This window comes from Aspergillus nidulans, chromosome I, assembly GCF_000011425.1.
Source record: "Aspergillus nidulans FGSC A4 chromosome I".
Taxonomy (NCBI): domain Eukaryota; kingdom Fungi; phylum Ascomycota; class Eurotiomycetes; order Eurotiales; family Aspergillaceae; genus Aspergillus; species Aspergillus nidulans.
In genome coordinates, this window is record NC_066257.1 from 2990781 (window position 1) to 3008417 (window position 17637).

The following is a 17637-nucleotide window of genomic DNA, read 5'->3' on the forward strand; positions in this document are numbered from 1 at the left end:
TAAATTGCTATAAGTTAACTTGTCAATACTCCCCTCCCACTTCGTACCGAAAGATCCGGTCGTTGATCTTCCCTCCTGTCGCCCGCCATAGTTGTGCAATACTCTAGACCATTATCAGCACTTGTCTTACCTCCACAATGCTGAACGTACCGCGTTAAGCCAGACCCCGTGCAGCATGGATTGAATGAAAATATACTCCGGAACGCTGGACCCGGCGCTCCTCTCAGCAAAGTCAAGATTGCGGTTGATGGGCCTGTAGGGCGGGATGCGGCGATGGTGGGTTGGCCAGCTGGCTGGGTTTGCTTGATGGGCTAAAGCCACCGATTGGGACTGTGGAGGCGAAGACAAAGATGCGGACGGAGGAGGAGTGCTGTGGTGCAGTTCGTAGTCGGCGAGGAGGGATAGAGTTGGGGCTGTGGTAGTGGTGGTCGAAGACATTTTGATATATGCTCCTGAAGAGGAGAACAGATGAACGGTGACGGTTTGAACTTGGAAAGAGTGTAAAAGACGCCTCTGGCCGAACAGTAAAGACAGGCTAAGACGGCCAGCTCATTCAGCAGCTTGACTAGTGAGAGTTCTTTTCTGCTGGTGCTTTCTTACTGTCCCCTCCCTCCCCCCGGGAGGGGGGCGGATGTCGGGGGCTCCCCCACATCCCGAACCGGCGAGCGCTGTCAGGTCTATGAATGATGGCCGAAAGATGGAGGGTCGCTGGACAGGGGAACAGTGCCCACATAGCTTCTTATCGGTCTGTATATACCTACTATACTCATACTCGTACACATATTCTACCCCAAGTACCAACATCAGCAGCTCACGATGCCATCGCCCTCTCCATACCCACGCATCTACGCCTCGGCCATTGACGGCCGCGCCGTGAACACGCGGTATAAGCAGGCTCAACTCCAGCGGCTGCAAACGGCTCTGCTCCAGCACATCCAGCGCGTAAAAGCCGCAATACAAACCGATACGAGCCATGACGCTGGCGAGATCCAGGCGGAGATCGTTCTCGCACTTACGGAACTCCGCAAGCATTATTTCTCTTTAAGTCTCGAACAGGACCTGGAAAATGAGTATCTCGTCGCAAAAGGGAAAGATAACCCTAATGCGACAAGACCGGCGGGCTCGGGGATAGTGTACATCGTGCCGAGCACGCATACTATGTTCTTTGGGATCATCTCGGCTCTCTCTGCGGCAATCGTGGGCGGTTGCTGTGTTATCCTTGAAGTAAGCCTAGTATTGATAGTCTTGGTGCCTTGATTGTGCTAATTAGGGCTTGCAACAGTTGACGAAGAATACAATGGCCCTTCCGCCTCTCCTGCGACAGATCCTCTCAGACGCTCTCGACGCAGACACATTCGCGGTCGCAGAAGAAAGACCGAGCTCCTCATTCCTGGAAGGAGTGCTAGTAGTTGCGCAGACAGACATTCCGTCTCTGCCACAATCATTGCAGTCCCCTGTCAACGCCAAAACGGTAGCCGTCGTCGACCGCACAGCTGATCTCAGATTGGCCGCCGAGTCTCTCGTGACCGCACGGTTCGCAATTGGCGGACGGTCCACATACGCTCCTGATATTGTTCTCGTGCAGGAATTCGCGCTAAAGGCATTCGTCGAGGCTCTCATCCACCATTCGTCAAAGTACCTCGCCGGACCCGATGGAGAGTCAAGAGAGAAAGCTGTTGGCGCGTCCAACCCGCGTCGACCAGGACCGGGCTCATCAGTGCTAGACGCTGCGTATAAAGATCCCAGCACCCGGGTCCTGGTTGCGGGCTCTGGATGGGGCGTTGTGGAGGTCCATGACCGGCAGTCGGCCTTGTTGCAGAGGAAAGAGAAGATAGCCGAGAAAGTGCTAATTCTGCATCCTGTTAGCAGTCTGGATGATGCTATTGACTTTTGCGCTGGGTACCTCCCCTAACTCACCCCCCATAAGGAAATCACATCCTCAAGGCCTAGGGCATGTACTGACTGTTGACAGATTCGAAGCTCTAGCAGCAACTTACGCCTTTGCTGACCCTCCATCCGCCAAGTACCTGACCCAATTTATCGAGGCCCATATCTCATTAATCAACCACCTCCCTGTCGACCTTCTAATCGGCCCTGCGTATCCGATCACCACTCAACTCCCTGCCGACAGGTCCACTCGGTACAATGCGGCCAGCTTTCTCGTCCCGCATCCGCAATTCGTGACTGAAAGCGCCAGTTCGACTCTCCTCCGGAGTGTATTAGACAAACCAACCTCGGCAGAGGCAGTCAAGGTATGGGATGACGCGCTCAAACCGTTACCACCCACGGGACAGAGATCCGGCAAGAGGATCGGGTTCTTCGAGCAGGGCATTCTCACGGGCGTGGGGATCACGCTGTTTTCTGTGATTGGGGTCGTGGGGGCCGTCGGGTATTATTCAGTCTGGTTTTTGAGGCGCCTTTGATTGTGTCTATTTATTCGTTTGTGTAATTTCTATCGATATTTGCAGCGGGTATAATATGCTATTCTGACGCTTGCATTGGTATGGAGTGTTCACGTGGACTTGGGGCTGAAAAGACAAGTATAGTTCTATATCAGACTGCAAGTATATACAAGCCCGCTTACACCTCAACCAGTCTACTAACCAATAATACTTCTCTAGAGAGTCAAACATATGTATAAGAACCAATTAACCTGGTTAGATCTCAAAACATTGGCCACTACGAATAGCCACCTACACCTCTACCTCGACGAATTTCCGCCCACCACCATTATTGCTCCCATTCCACTCCCCAAACGTGAACTGCGAATTGCACATGTTAGTTAGCTCCCAGCTCTCAGCGCCCAGCACAGTCTTCGTGCCCACATCCTCCCATTCGCCCACCAACCCCGCCACAAACATCGCCGCCATAAAGTGGTCGTCCGTGGCATGCGCATCCCTATACCGCGGATGCTTCATCAGCCTGGTCATCGCCCGTCGCAAGCCCGGCCCGCCCCCAACCTTGACGATAACGTCCTCAACGGCCTGCCTGAACTCCAGCGCCCAGTCTTCAGGGGGCGTCTCCATTGCGAAGTTATCCCGGAACCGCAGCATCGGGCCCCATTTGTTGCGGTAGAGGTTGTGAACGGCGCCGCCGGTGCCGATCAGCAGATAGTTCTCTGCGCGCAACGGCCGTAGTGTACTTCCGATCTTGACGTGGTAGTGCGGATCGTACCGTGCGTTCATGGAGATGATTGTTGTTGGCGGCGACGTACCGGGAAACATGTGGATGAGGATGAGATAGACGTCGTGGATCCAGTCGAACTTGTCATTGCCCGAAACGCTGAAGCCGGCCGACTGGAGCATGGAAATGCAGCGCTGGCCCATCGAGAGATCCGGAGTCAAATTATAGTCGACGTACTTGGAAGGGTGCACGTATGCAACGGGCGATTTGCCCGGGTTAGGGTTCATGGAGACCTCGATCGCGTCACCGGCTGTGTCCCAGTGTGCGCCCTGAAGCTGTTAGCAAAGGAAGTAAGTATAGAGGTACAACGAAGTACCATAATCACCACGCCCTTGATTCCTCGAGCCAGAGCTTCGGCGCCGCATTTGCGCCAGTACTCGGCGGACGAGGACTCTTCGCCCAGCATCATCGTCGAGCCATGCGAGAAGAAGTGCACGGGAGTGAGGCCTGCGCTGTCAGAAGAGCACTATAGATGTAGACTGTATACATTGGGGTGCGTACCCATGATATTTGGTGATTGATCTGAAGGGTTCCGCATCCGCTTTGCTGGCTATTGTTTGGAGAACGCCGCATAAAGTAGATCTCGGTTTGGTATCACTATCACGAAGTTACAGGAAAGTGTCCATTAATGTCCACTTACCAGATAGGTTGGATTGGAGATCCAGTGCTGGAGAGGGCTCGGGAATGCATCCCCACATCCCGACCACTTCGGGCCCGCTGGAGACGGGATTGTGAGGGCGAGAGTGGGCTGATACACCGGGCCATGACCATAAATGTCGAGTATCCTTTTATGAGATCATATTTTCTGAGTGCAGCTGTCTCGCTGCATGTTTGATATGTATCCTCTCTATTTCCTGCGGCATCGGCGTGCCATCTAAGCTGTAACCAGTAAACTTCCAGCCCCAGACCCCGCGAAGTCTGCCCCATATTCCCGCAAAAGGCTGTTGCTGTGATTGGTCCCCGCATATTGTTTTCCCCACGCCATACAGTCGAAAATGAGTGGAGGCTCGGCGCAGGAAATCTGGAGCCCAAAGTCGGCTTCCGACTCCAACTCTTCATCCCCGCTGTGTCCGCCCTCTCCTCAGTTTCACTTCCCACCTAGACATCCATGCAATGCAGAGTGCCCTCGACTCTCCGGGTTCCAGGTCGCGGCAAGGCTACTTCCAATGCGGCTTCGGGTCGTGTCGCAAGGCCTATAATCGGGCGGACCATCTGATCCGCCATGTACGCTCACGTCTGTCTATGTGAACATTTATCTTAGAAAACGTTCATTGACAAGTATAGATACTCGAGAGAAGCCATACGTCTGTCAAGTTTGCAACAAGGGATTCTCGCGACCGTGAGTTTCGTCCTAAAAGTCTTCCCCCTATCGTGGATGCCCGCTGAAGAGAGGATCAGAGACCTGCTGAAACGACACGCCGCAGGCCATAGCCACTTGCAAGACGGAAAGCGCAGACGGACTTTGTCGTACTCAAAGAGCGGGCGTGTCTCGCAGGCTTGTAAGGCGTGCGCGACGTCGAAACTCAAGTGCGACGAGGAAAAGCCGTGTCGGCGGTGTCGAGATCGGAAGCTGTTCTGTGATTATGCTGATGCGAATGCACAGGATGGTGAGCAACAAGGTACGTCTCCAGTCTATGGACTCGGGGCGACGCGGGTGAACATACTGACAGGGTAGGGTCCAACGATGAACACGAGCATGAGCATGAGCAGGAGGAATACTCCCCCCTTGAATCGCAGACCTTTTCGCCGCTCAATCCGGAGATGAACTTCCAGCAACTGGTTACGCCTGACGTGCAGATTGATTACCTGCCGCCGAATCCAGGCCCTCCGCCGCCGATACCCGCATATGATGGCAAGTCATGCTTGGACAAAGCGCAGACGCAAGCTGACCAGGTCCCAGCTCAAACTGTTTCTTCTCTTGTCGACCACGAAAGCGGCGTTTTCAGCGTCGACGGGACCTTTTTTCCTGAATTTATCCCAGACTCCCTCGTCTCATTATCGCGTCCTGGAGAAGCCGACCCATCCGCATTCCCTCCGAACGACTATTACGCCCACGGACTCTTTGACTATAACGGTAAATTCGACTTCGATCTGACAGAAGTTGATTTTGGCCTGATCGACTTCTACAACTCCCGAGGCTCCGCCAATCCCGCTCCCCTGCAGCCCGACGAGACCGACTGTGACGCAGACAGAGACAGCGGCATTGCCCTCGGCGCAGAGGCATACAGCCGGTCCAGCCTCTCAGCCTGGAAGCCAGGGCATTCCGACCACGCCTTCGCCGACCAGAATGACCTGTCCGTGCCCAAGTCGATCGACAGCCCTGAAGCGAGCGCGCAGTGCAGACATCAGATCCTTTCAGAACGGTTGTCACCGGGTAGTCGTGATCTCATCTTTGGAATGGTCCTGCAGACGAGCCAGCGCGCTAACCTAGCACGCATTATGAAGTCGTTTCCCAGCACGGAGCTGCTCGACAGCCTGATCCAGGATTTCTTTGCGTACCAGGCTCAGCAGGTGGACTCGTGGATCCATGGGCCGACCTTCCATCCGAACGAGGAGAGCCCTGATATGGTAGGCATCGTTGCTGCTGCGGCTGCAGTCAAGTCGACTATCCCAACGATTAGGAAGTTGGGGTATGCGTTAATGGAGGTTGTGCGGTTGCAGATGAGTTTGAAGGTAGCCCGTCACTTTCTTTGCCTTTACTGCAAATCATGCCTCTCTGGGTGGCTGATAATAGGCTTCACAGTATGAAAACGACAACACTACAATCCGCGACCTCCGGGCGTCGCAGACGTTTGCCCTGACGATCGATATAGGCATGTGGAGTGGGAGTGGACGGAGGACAGAAATCGCCGAGAGCTTCCAGCAGCCCGTCCTTACGGTATGATTTTATTCTATCAATACACTTACCCTGTGCTCTGTCCTAAGTTACCTAAGTTAATCGTGGCTATCTAGATGCTCCGCCGCGGGCTGCGTTTCCGACGCTCGCTCTACCCGACTATCGTACCGTGTTTAGAAGACACGCCGTCAACATTAGAGCGCAAATGGCGCGACTGGGCGGAACAGGAGTCATTCAAGAGGTCTGCCCGTTTCATTCCTCCTTCGTACTCTATCAGACTGACCGGCAGGTTAGACTCGTCCATCACCTCTTTCTCCACGACGCCCAATCCAGCCTGATGCTGAATATTAACCCCCTTATCTCCTACGCAGACCTGGAACTCCCTCTCCCCATGATCCGAGCACTCTGGGATGCAAAATCTGCAACTGAATGGCGAGACATTTACATCGCTACGTCAGCATCAGCCTTGGCTCCAGAGAGACTCCCCTCTCTCGTCGACACCCTACGAGACATGTCTGCATACCAGGGCCGTATCGACCACCAGCTCTCGGCCTCGGTGATTCTGCATGGCCTCTCGGCTCTTATCAATGAATACCACCGGCTCAAATTAATTGCGCAGGGGAGCTCAAAACACTGGAACGCGCTGGTCATCAATTCCAGACAGCAGGAGCTCGAGCAGGTGTTGCAACATTTTCGTATGATCAGCGTCGACACAGACCCCACCGCTATGTCTAGCCCTAGTTCCAGTCATGAGATATCGCTTCTGCACGAGGTGATCTCCATGTTCCTCTTCATGTCGCTCGAAGACCTCCAGCTCTTCGCCGGAAAAGAGGACAGGAACGAAGCGCGGCGCGTGTATGACAGCGCCCTGGAATGGATTGGCAGCGCCGACAGTCGTAAAGCGATCTGGCATGCCGGGCAGGTGATCCGGGCCGCGAGAGCCATGTCCATGGCCAAGGAAGGCTCGCTCACGGGGTTCCTTGCCATCAGCGTTTTCTATGCGTCGTTGGCGTTCTGGTCATACGGGGTTGTCAGCAGAGCTCGTCGCTCAAAGATCTCTACCACCTCTGCAACCTCTGCCGGAACCATTACCTCTACCGCCAGCACTAATACTGTATCTAGTGTGCTGAGTCCGAAATTGGGCCTCGGCAGCTCGACCTCGGCCTCCGGCTCTGAGCTGTTAGTCTTCCTAGACGGCGAAGAAACGGCCGACGTCCATAGATTCATCTCTCTGGCGCGCGGGTGCCCTGCTCTCCGGGGATTCAGTCTAAGTGACGGGCCGGCTCTTGTTTCTGATCCGGGGAAAGTGATGGACGTCGCTCAGAGACTCCTAAGAGGTGATGCGAGTGCCCAGACGCCGTATGAGGCGCTGTCGCCGCTGGTACAGGGCTTGTGTCAGCTGATGCATGGGCTGGGGAGTGCGGCTGGGAGAGAGCCGGACAGTGATAAGCAGTAGTAGTGGTAGCGTTACTTAGCATCGATGCCGGAATAGTTAAGGGTTATTACGCTGCTATGTCTATAGAGCTGCATGATGATTAATGTACTTACGCCCGGCTTTTGACGGTATCGAGTCGCAGTCCGCTTTCACCTACTAGATAGTTTTGTTCGCATGGACAGCATATCTGGGGATATACCAGGAGGTCTGGGTATCAAGCATACAACCCTGAGACCTCACCCCGTCGGAAATATACCAGAAACTCAAGTTTCATAAAAAACTCCCAGCGCGGTGCGTACGCTTGCTGCATTTGCGAATCGCACCAGCCACCTGGGTGGGCTTACATCATGTAGATATGGGACAATAAGACTGCAACGCCTAAAAGTCTTGGAGGGCTTGAATGGGGTGGCAGTGCACTAACATGGGACGAGATCGCTTCAAACGAGTGGACTCGAAGAAGAACGGAAAGTCCGCGAATCAAGTAGACAAGGCCCGACTGATCGACACAGCCTGAAGACATAATATAGTGGCCAAGGAGCCGCCATATTTAGGGCTTCGGGATCAGGAACTGATCGGCAGGGTTCCGCTGCTGGTAACTCTGTTGGCACGGAGTTCTGTTTGCCCATGGCGACGAGGTCGGTATCCATTCGAGTGGTGGGATATTGTTTGACATGTAATGGTGATCGCCGCAGAGTTGAAACGCCAAGGTCGCCATGTTGGGGTCCATACGATATACTTCATCCTGTAGATAGATGGCCATGAGAGAAGTATAAAGGCCTTCTTTCCGCCTCGCAACCAGCTCAGTTCTCAGTTCCCAGATCAGAGCGTCTCGAGCACTTCACTCGGATCTACCACAAACGTCTCTATTTCACTTTTTGTCCACCATGCCCGTCCTTTCCAAACTGCTTCCCACGCTCACGCTCACCCTGCCCCTCCTCGCAGGCCCGTGCCTCGCGGCCGCTAACCCCAAGCTATCAAAGAGATTCACCTTCCCGATCCCCTCTTCCACCGGCAGTGTAACTTTCTCTGAGCCATACGAGATCGCTGCAGGCGAGATCTACGACGGAGAGCTGCAGACCTTTGGCCGCGGCGTCGAATGCACTGGCCAGGATGAAGGTGGCGAGTCTGACACGGTCTTCATCGTACAGGAAGGCGGCACGCTCAAGAACGCCATCATCGGTGCTGACCAGATCGAGGGCGTGTACTGTCTCGGCGCATGCACGATCGAGAATGTCTGGTGGGAGAAAGTCTGCGAGGATGCGCTCTCCCTGAAGGAAGGGAGCGGACCCTACGTCGTCACTGGAGGAGGCGCGCAGGGGGCCGAGGACAAGGTCATCCAGGTAGGCAGCATTCCTCCCACTTCGAATCCTCCCAAAGTTAGTGCTCGCTGGTTGACTGATGAGAATGCAGCACAACTCTGAAGGCGAGGTCATCGTTGACGGATTCACGGTATACGACTTTGGCAAACTATACCGATCGTGCGGCACATGCGGCGATATCCAGCGCTCAGCGACGATTACCAACGTCGTTGCCGTATCAGGGAGCACTATTGCCGGGGCGAATGGGAACTTTGGCGATGTGGTGACCATTGACAGCTCCAACTGCGCGACGGATGTCAGTGCCATCTGCACCACGTACGAAGCCGATGCCGACGGCGGCGAGCCCGAGGAGGTCTCGACCGATGTCACCGAGGCTTGTGTGTTTGAGGAATTGCCCGCTTGCGAGTAGGCTGCGTATCTGACAACGCGGAGTGGACTGGAAAACTGTTTGATGGCTGTTGGATATTTATTAGGGTAGGCATCTTCATGAACCTGAATGGACGCGTACGTACGCTAGGTATTCCGCCAAGCAGTATGCCTGATATTCCAATAAAAAGCTCGGTCTAGATAAGATGATCTCCTGCATGATTTAAGTAATCTGAGTACTCCATATAAAAGCCGTCTGCCCTTCTAGAAAGGAAGGCTGAATATATGTAGTATGGGTATCGTACGGTACGGTACTTGGTATCGTCGACTGGCCACGCCTTAGCAGATTGATTGCTATTGATGCCGCGCAGTTTGTGCTGTGTATCAATCTGCGGATTGGATACAATTGACTTAGACTGAACTGACTCTTCGCTCATGCGGCCTAGCGATGCTAAATGATCTAGTTCATGAGGCTCAATACGCAGTACGAATGCTTCAGGAAATCCAAGAATGAGGACTAGACCCCTCCTGCAAGGTAAACACCATGCCGATTGTAATCACAAAGCCAACGTTAAATCAAGGCCCTTAGGGTATTGCTACAGGTACGTACAGGTACAAACGTACATACAGGCAGGGCGCATACAAGCCCATCCATACACTTGATAGACTCTCCTAGGTGCGAATCATTTTTAACTTTATTTTGTCCTTGTATTTATATCTATTTATCGGTAAAATATACCGCTAAGCCAAAAAGGCGTCATGACTTCCAAATTAGTCTTAGACAGTCATATTTTCTAGTCGACACTATTCTATAATGTTTATATTTCTTCCGACTACCGATACATTACATACATTTCACATTCACTGGATAGGCGGGGTGAGAGTGGTCGTCCGGTCGGTTACATTACCAGGAAATTACCGTCACAGGATGATGCAAGGCGGCGCTGCCAATGGAGTGCATATACAAAGCGCTGCGCTATCATCCTGGCAGTGAAGACTCTTGCCTTGGTTGAACTTCCTGAAAGCGAACTGGTAAGTGGTAAGTATACATTAGATGTATAGGGAGGTCTATGATTGGAGGCAAGTAGAAGACCCGTGCAGACAAGAATGGAACAGAAATAGTCGGGTTTGCAGGCAATCCTTCAAGCCAACAAGACTGTACACCTGCAACGAACAACGCATAAGAAGTGAAGATGAATAAATGCCTGGTTGCGCGGGAAGACCCGCCCCGACCCGAAATCCCAGAGATCGAGACAGTCGCCGAGCCGACCGGCGACTTTCCGGTCGGAAGGTGCTTCCACTACCTTCTCTGCTCGTATAGCGAGCAAATAGTACATCTTTGGAGGTGGAATAGGGGTACATCACGGTGGACAGCTCGATCAGCACCTGGTCCCTCCGCAAAAGTACAACGCTCCCGTCCTTCGAATACTTCTGGTAACTTGGCTGCTGATCGCACCGGTCTAGTACCAGCTAGCACGCACCTAGCACTGTCCGTATACTCTGTGAGTCCTCGTACTCGCTGAAAGTGATGGGTCACATTCCGCACCTGACATATAACGGCTATCCCGTCCCGATCCCAAAATCCACAGGACGCGCCAGGGGCTCGTAAGTTTGTACTTATTTGAAAGATCCCCCTCGCAGAAATAGCGGTCGGTCTACGCTCGATCTTGAATACGCCTTCGAACACTCAGGCCATGTCGTCATAACATCATGAAGCTAGCTAAGCTGTGCTAGGCCACTAATCAACAAGTGCAGGTACAGGTACAGAGACGGTCGTCGGGTTCCGTACAGGGTATAGTGCGGCGAATGCAGGGAATGCAGGGAATGCAGTGATGCAGTGGATACAGGATGCAGTGCTCGATCAACAAGACTGAGAAGCACTCAACGAAGCAAACGTCGATGCTCGCGCCAAGATGCTAGATTGGGAATCAGCGAGGCGGACTTGATATCCCCGAACCCGGTTTTCGAGCATACACCACCGTCCCAGGGAGATAGGCGTGCGTGCGGTAGTCCCGCAGTGCCGTCCGCATTTGCGCCAGATGGACTTGCGAGCGCTCGTACGACCAGCCGAGGGTCGTTGTGAGCAGGCGGAGCATGAACCCCTCGATCCCGCCGTTGAGACGGAACTGGTTCCAGCGGCCCTAGACCGAGTCAGCGCGATCGGATATGAACTTTGGACGCAACTCACAAGTTCGTGCAGTTTGGGATCGGAACTCCATCTGGCGAATCCATTAGCGACTTCCTAGCCATTGATTCTCGTGCATGACATGAGGGAGTACCCGTTCATCGGCCATTTGAACCGCTGTTCCACTACGTCCACGAACCCGGCTCGTTTTAATCGCTCTGCCGACTCCTGCCAGATTTTAAACGTTTTGCCCGACCGCTCGCCCGACTCAACGACGACCCGGCCCCATTCGTGATAGAAATGATCCGGTCCCATTGACCCATCGTCGGCGATCGGCTGAACGGAGTGTTCTACAACCTCGATGTATCCGCCCGGTTTCAGACAATGCCAGCAATGCCCGAAGAACTGGTCCCAGTCCGGGATGCACCCGAATAGCTCGCGGATATGGATAAAGTCGAATTGATTGGCGGAATATGTCCAGGGAAGGGTGATATCATCGATTTCGAAAATGCAATTTGGCGGAACGAAAGACGGCTGGATGGGGGACAGGTCGACCCCGGTGACGCGGGCGGAGGGGTACTCGTCCGCCGCATCGCTGCGGGACGGTTCCAGTTAGCGACGGTCGCATTGGCGCAAACCTCTCAAAAGAAACATACATTGCCCAGATTCCGGTCCCGGTACCGACGTCGAGGATTTCCTAAACACTCGCTCAGCAACGCCGAACGGTCGGGGTGAGAGACGGTGGTGGTACCTGCGGGTTCTCGATCGGGGCCAGGTGCAGTTTTCCGTCCAGGGTTAGGAAATACATATGATGGGCGAGATCCTGCTGCGCATTCGCTGTCTCATCGTTCGGGCCCTACGAAATCAGCCTCCTCGTCAAAAGTGGTCGCGTTGACTGAGGGAGGGCGTACCCAGTATGCGCCATCGCGGTACGAGTGGTACCGGCGGCCAAACTCGTATCGGTAGTCGGTGATATACGTCGACAGGGTCTGGGTGTCGTCGCCAATGAGCGAGTCGTCGCCGTACGCCGAATCGATATCGTCGTCGCTGTATTGGGTCATAGTCCTGCGAATTAGGTGGTAACGGGTTGAGGGCGGTACAAAGAGCTGGACTTGAAGGTGAAATAGGAGCACTCGCCTCGACACGCAGTCACAGAGCAGAGTGGGCCGGACCGAATCTCGGGGGCAAAATAAGGGACCATGGCACGGGCGCAGTAGTACATCGTAGTGATTAAGCCGGATTTGACTCTTATTGATTTTCTGTCCAGTTGATAAATGAAAATGTGACTGCGGGCGGCAGCTGACATATTCCCCGGTGCAGCCAAGCCAGAGTCAGCATCAGGATCCCGTTCGTAGTCCGTACGCACAGCTTTTTATGCGCGCACAATATCGTTATGCGGGCAATTCTGCAGCCTCGCGCTTACACGACAGAATGCTGCTGGTCCCTCCTCCCGTCTCCACCCTCATGCTATTGAAGCTTGTTTACTCTGTTCTCTACCGTATCCTTGAAAATACGAGATTCAGTCTTGACTGAGGCTATCATTCTAAATCTACTGCACTGAACTCTCTCCCAACCGAATTCCAGCCAGAGATTAGCCTCTCCTCTGTTGTCCTCTGCTCTCTCTGCTCTCTCTGGCCTGTTCTACCTGCTCTGCTCTGTTCTTGCACTGCAGATTCGGCTCGGCACACGGCATGGCTCCTCGTCCCCGTCTCCATGGCTCCACCGATAAATTAACCCAAGGAGATTTGATGGGCTGATACTTCCTGAGAGCAATGCGTCATGCTGCCTTTTATCTCGTCTCATCTCTCCTCGCTCTCTGACCTCCTCTTCGTCCCTCGTCCTCGTCCAGGATGAACCTGCTCAAAAGACTATCGACCCTCTTGCCGGGTCGTCGCCCTGCCGTTGCTGAGAGTCCGTCCACAGAACATGTGACCGTCCTGATTGTGGGTGCGGGTACGTACTTCCTATAACACTAACACAAACACTATCGGTAGAGACCACTGACTTGGCAGGACAGGCTCAACGGGGCTCGCTCTCGCGCAGGGACTGAAAAAGGTCCTTCTTACCTTCCGCAACTCCTACCTTCTGCAGCTACGAGTAAGTGAGCTGACAATGAAAACAGGCTGGAATCCCATGTATCATCGTCGAGAAAAATCCCAGCATAGACGCCCAGAACCGGGACTGGAACATGGGCCTCCATTGGGGCGCCGAGTCGCTGCAAACCCTCATGCCTGAAGCCATGTGGTCGCGCATCCAATCGATCCAAGTTGATCCCTCTACGCCCACCGCAGAAGTTGACTGTCTCAAATTTCTGAACGGCGCAACCGGCGAAGTCATGGCGACTGTTCCCGCGAGGAAATTCTACCGCCTGCGCCGGCGCAAGCTCCGGCACTTGCTTTCTGAGGGGCTGGATATCCGTTGGAACCATAGGATCACGGCCATTGAGTACTCGGGCGATGGGAAATATGCAACGGCGTATTTCGACGGCCAGACGAGTGTAACGGCGAGCTTGGTTGTGGGCGCAGATGGAGCGCGCTCGACAGTGAGGGAATTGCTGCTAGGGCCGCAGAATGGACGTATACGGACGGTGCCGTATTGCGCGACCTGGGTCCAGGCTCGGTATACGGCTGAACAGGCGCGCTTTTTGCGGACATTTCACCCGCTCTACATCGCGGGAATCAATCCAGCCGGTTTCTTCTCGTTCCTTGGATTGCATGATGCGTCCAGCCCGGATCCGGCGGCCTGGACTTTCTTCTTCTATATCTCTTGGCGCTCACCTCTCGAAGAACAAGAAGCCACAAAGAATTGGACCAACGCGCAACGCCTCGCACAAGTTAAGCAGTTCGCGCAACACTTTACAGACCCCTGGAAATCGGCGTTCGAGTGGCTGCCCGACGACCAGAAAGTCTGGTACATGTGTCTTACGGACTTCGACCCCGGCTGCGACGAGCATAGATGGGACAACCACGACGGACGTGTAACGCTGGCCGGCGACGCTGCGCACGCGATGACGTATCAGCGGGGACAGGGACTCAACCATTCCGTGACAGATGCGGGGAAACTAGCAACCGCCATTGGAGAGTTTGTTTCTGGGGACAAGAAGAGAGGTGACGCAATTGACGAGTATGAGCAGGAGATGATCGAGCGTGCTGGAGGCGAGGTGCGCATGTCAACGACGAACACGGAGATGATGCATAACTGGGAGGAGGTGCTGGAGTCGCCGATTTTCAGGCGTGGGATGACCAAGGTGCAAGATACAGCGGCGGCTGAAGCTGCAGCTACGGCTTCTAGTGATAAAGATGCGCATGATGGAAAGGGAGGTTGAGAAGACGCAGCGGCTTGCATAGCATTCTATGCACGTATGATTGTATCTATACTGTATATAGCTTAATACCCAGCGACGGCGGCTTATTTGCGCTAACATTGTGTTCTAAAACCTAAACCTCGTCTATTTAGTCCTGTAGCACAATCAGTTTTAACACTTGAAAGACGAGCACGGCCATTTGAGCGCAAGGTCCAGACTCAAACCGTCTGTCTTTGGGTCAGCCTTTATTTATCCAATTTTCAAACATCCGGATCCGGTTATACTCGTGCTTCCCCTCCTGTTCAACCACGCCAACCAAGCTAGACCAAAATCCATGTTTCTACCCGTACTCACCACTTAGTCCTGGTCTATACCCCTGATTTGAACGTACTCAAAATCCGCTGGAACCCTCACAGCCTCGCGATCACCCACTGAATAGAGCCCCAGCATGACCCCCGTAAACGGTGCGCCGATAGGCAGCGGTGCTTCAACCAGAGCCCTATTACTGACTTCACCAACCCATTGCACCTCCCCCGTTTCCGGTTGTTTAGCTCCAGGGACTGTTCCTGCGTCTGTCTGAACCTCGCGGAACCCAAATCGATACGAATCGCCGCATTCAATGCGCAAGACGATTGCACTGGTGCTCGAGCCGAGCGGGAAATCAACGGCCTTGCTCGAGAATCCCGGTGTATTGTGCGTGTTTGACGGTGCGAAGCGGATGATTCTCTTTCTCTCTTTCTTGCCATTGTTCAGGCTGCGAAACTCTTCTGTTTCCGCCTGAGAGGGGTCCAGCCGTATTCCTATACTGACAAACGTGAAATAGTTCAAGTAGACTGCCGTCCCAGCCTCGACATTCACACTGTCAGGCAAGAAGCGTAATTTCGTCTCCCAGGTACAATATTGCGCGGTTTGCTTGCGTAGGAAGAGTGTTGGGCAGGAGGGTGTTGATAGGGTGTAGGGGGCACCAAGTAGACGGAGGCCTCCACTGGTCCTGGCATTTTGGCCTGGCTGTGTCGAGCACGCGAGAAGGGCGTAATCTTTCTTCAGTGGCGTGTTCTTTCTGTACCAGCCGAGTTGGAGGGTACCAGAGGTGAAATCGTCTCTCCATTCCACGGACGACGTGTAGTGGTACAGATGCGGCGTATCTATGGCGAGGGTTATTCTACGCTTGGAGTTGACCACCGGCCAGTTGTTCTCCCATGTTACGGGGGAGAGAAATGTTTCTCTGCCTGCATGCCACAGGTTAGTTCTACCTCTCACAAGTGTAGACTGAAGGGTAAAGTCAAAAAAAGAGAAAAGTGCATACCAAAAACACTCCCCTCCCACCGCTTCTCGCTCTCCCTCCACACCGGCCTCACGCCCAGGAACACAGCCCACCAATTTCCGTTGGTATCCTCTACAAAATCGGCATGGCCTGTATTCTGCACCTCATCATCCGGTGAGATCCCGCTGCCAAAAAGCGGATTCACCTCGCTGACAGGTCCAGCCTCCCACGGGCCAAAGGGACTACTCTCAGACCGACACACCCACTCGCTGTGTCCGGATTCTGTGCCCCCTTCTGCGGTGAAAAGGTAGTAGTATTTCCCTCTTTTGAAAATATGCGAGCCCTCAGAGACTCCAGAAGACGAGGAGCGGATCAGTTTCGGTGCGCTGGTTACATCCCCTGTTTGCAGGTCGATCGTGCTGATGTGGATTGCGAAGTCCTTGAGGGGGCAACCATTCGTGATGGTGCGCTGGTGCTTGCGGTATGTACTGCTCAGGTAGACTGTACCGTCGTCATCGAAGAAGAGCTGCATACTACTGATCAGCCCCGTTCCAATATCTCGCCATACATAGTGGTGAATAGGAGAATTACATCCTGATCGAATCCCACCGCGTCTAGCCAAACGCTCTCGCTCCAGCTTTGCCCCGTAGGATCCCAGATCCCCTCCCAGTCGGTCTTGACATAGAACCCGCGAGGCCAGACTCTGTCATCGTCCTGTGGCCTATACCGACTGAAGCTCGCCGCGACCACGTAGAACGTTTTCGTGGCCTCGTGGTACCGGATCGTCGTCGCCCATACTCCACCACCCGGCTCAGGTGTCTGGATCTGCAGCTGTGAGGGACGAGTAATCGCGTGGGTGATCAAGTTCCACTTGATCAGGTCTTTTGAATGGTATATGGGCGCCGAAGGCGTGTATTCAAAAGTCGAGGTTACAAGGAAATAGTCGTCTCCGACGCGGACTATAGAGGGATCGGGGTTTGAGCCCGGTAAGATAGGGTTTGTGTAGGGCATTCTGCTGCTTTTTTTTTAGTCAAGTTGATCTAGTATGAGAGCGGGGAGACGATCTATAGGGTTCGTGGGCTGGTGAGGTCTGGATTGATATAGATGTTGGACAGCACTATGATTGGTGGAATATTGTGACAGCTCGAGGATTAAGCAGGATCAAGACTCTGTAGCTCATTGTAATCAGCCTGAATGTGGTTAATATACTTCCTGTATAGTTCCTGGCTAGTTCCCAGCTAGTTCCTGGTTGGTCAATCTGGTAGAGTATAACAGAGTATAAGGGTTGGAGAGATAATGGTTAATAGAATCCCGAAATATATATTTTCACGAGGTCACATCCAATCTCCCACCTCCAACTACAGCAATATATATGACCCCCATATATCCTTTATAAGTCGGACCCTATATCGGTAGAATAGATGAGACATGCTCCACTTTCTTCCGTCATCTCGTAAAGGACAAATGCCACCACATATTATCACACAATCATTTGCCAGCCCGTTTACACTACCAAGGGCCTGTCCAGATGCACCCACGGAAATATTCGCTTTCTCTTTCGGGTCCACGTGCTTCCAAATGAGGCCACAACCTCGATCAAATGCATGTGATTGAGGCCGAGATAAGCAGCACTTAGCACTATCGGGCCTGGAAATGGCACTATCGGGTCTAGAAATAAGACTGAGATTGCAATAGTGAAACCTCAGTCCGACTGCGAGCCACGTGAAAGCAGAATGGATGATCAGCACTGATCGTTAAGATAACAGGGCAGCGTCGGTTCATCAACTGCCGGTCGGCCAAAGGGA

At 53.5% G+C, this 17637-nt stretch overlaps 8 protein-coding genes across 8 annotated transcripts, besides 3 other annotated features; 4 read left to right on the forward strand and 4 right to left on the reverse strand.

Annotated features, from left to right (window-relative positions):
• Window positions 1-17637: part of a sequence feature (contig 1.112 1..353724(1)) that runs on past both edges of the window.
• ANIA_06744 (uncharacterized protein) lies at window positions 23-438 on the reverse strand (the record flags this gene model as incomplete). Its single annotated transcript, XM_659256.1, has 2 exons — window positions 23-103; window positions 151-438. 2 exons carry the CDS (start codon window positions 436-438, stop codon window positions 23-25), a joined length of 369 nt encoding a protein of 122 aa, XP_664348.1.
• On the forward strand, window positions 817-2423 carry ANIA_06745 (uncharacterized protein; the record flags this gene model as incomplete). The annotated part of the gene is made up of 3 exons (XM_659257.1): window positions 817-1224; window positions 1271-1899; window positions 1973-2423. 3 exons carry the CDS (start codon window positions 817-819, stop codon window positions 2421-2423), a joined length of 1488 nt encoding a protein of 495 aa, XP_664349.1.
• On the reverse strand, window positions 2694-3688 carry ANIA_06746 (DODA-type extradiol aromatic ring-opening family dioxygenase; the record flags this gene model as incomplete). The annotated part of the gene is made up of 3 exons (XM_659258.1): window positions 2694-3458; window positions 3500-3630; window positions 3685-3688. 3 exons carry the CDS (start codon window positions 3686-3688, stop codon window positions 2694-2696), a joined length of 900 nt encoding a protein of 299 aa, XP_664350.1.
• On the forward strand, window positions 4297-7475 carry ANIA_06747 (putative C6 and C2H2 transcription factor RegA-like; the record flags this gene model as incomplete). Its single annotated transcript, XM_659259.1, has 6 exons — window positions 4297-4407; window positions 4445-4802; window positions 4859-5856; window positions 5927-6061; window positions 6136-6260; window positions 6314-7475. The coding sequence occupies 6 exons, from the start codon at window positions 4297-4299 to the stop codon at window positions 7473-7475; spliced, it is 2889 nt and encodes a 962-aa protein (XP_664351.1).
• On the forward strand, window positions 8339-9182 carry ANIA_06748 (protein plyG; the record flags this gene model as incomplete). Its single annotated transcript, XM_659260.1, has 2 exons — window positions 8339-8794; window positions 8865-9182. The coding sequence occupies 2 exons, from the start codon at window positions 8339-8341 to the stop codon at window positions 9180-9182; spliced, it is 774 nt and encodes a 257-aa protein (XP_664352.1).
• Window positions 9650-9674: a sequence feature (Short protein (ANIA_11526, CBF71382.1) was converted to a misc_feature.).
• Window positions 10202-10227: a sequence feature (Short protein (ANIA_11526, CBF71382.1) was converted to a misc_feature.).
• Window positions 10926-12325, reverse strand: ANIA_06749 (protein llmF; the record flags this gene model as incomplete). Its single annotated transcript, XM_050611110.1, has 5 exons — window positions 10926-11280; window positions 11328-11358; window positions 11419-11859; window positions 11921-11961; window positions 12176-12325. 5 exons carry the CDS (start codon window positions 12323-12325, stop codon window positions 11068-11070), a joined length of 876 nt encoding a protein of 291 aa, XP_050467165.1. The 3' UTR covers window positions 10926-11067.
• On the forward strand, window positions 13115-14589 carry ANIA_06750 (FAD-dependent oxidoreductase; the record flags this gene model as incomplete). The annotated part of the gene is made up of 3 exons (XM_659262.1): window positions 13115-13217; window positions 13282-13319; window positions 13387-14589. 3 exons carry the CDS (start codon window positions 13115-13117, stop codon window positions 14587-14589), a joined length of 1344 nt encoding a protein of 447 aa, XP_664354.1.
• Window positions 14926-16843, reverse strand: ANIA_06751 (glycoside hydrolase family 43 protein; the record flags this gene model as incomplete). Its single annotated transcript, XM_659263.1, has 3 exons — window positions 14926-15797; window positions 15875-16358; window positions 16424-16843. The coding sequence occupies 3 exons, from the start codon at window positions 16841-16843 to the stop codon at window positions 14926-14928; spliced, it is 1776 nt and encodes a 591-aa protein (XP_664355.1).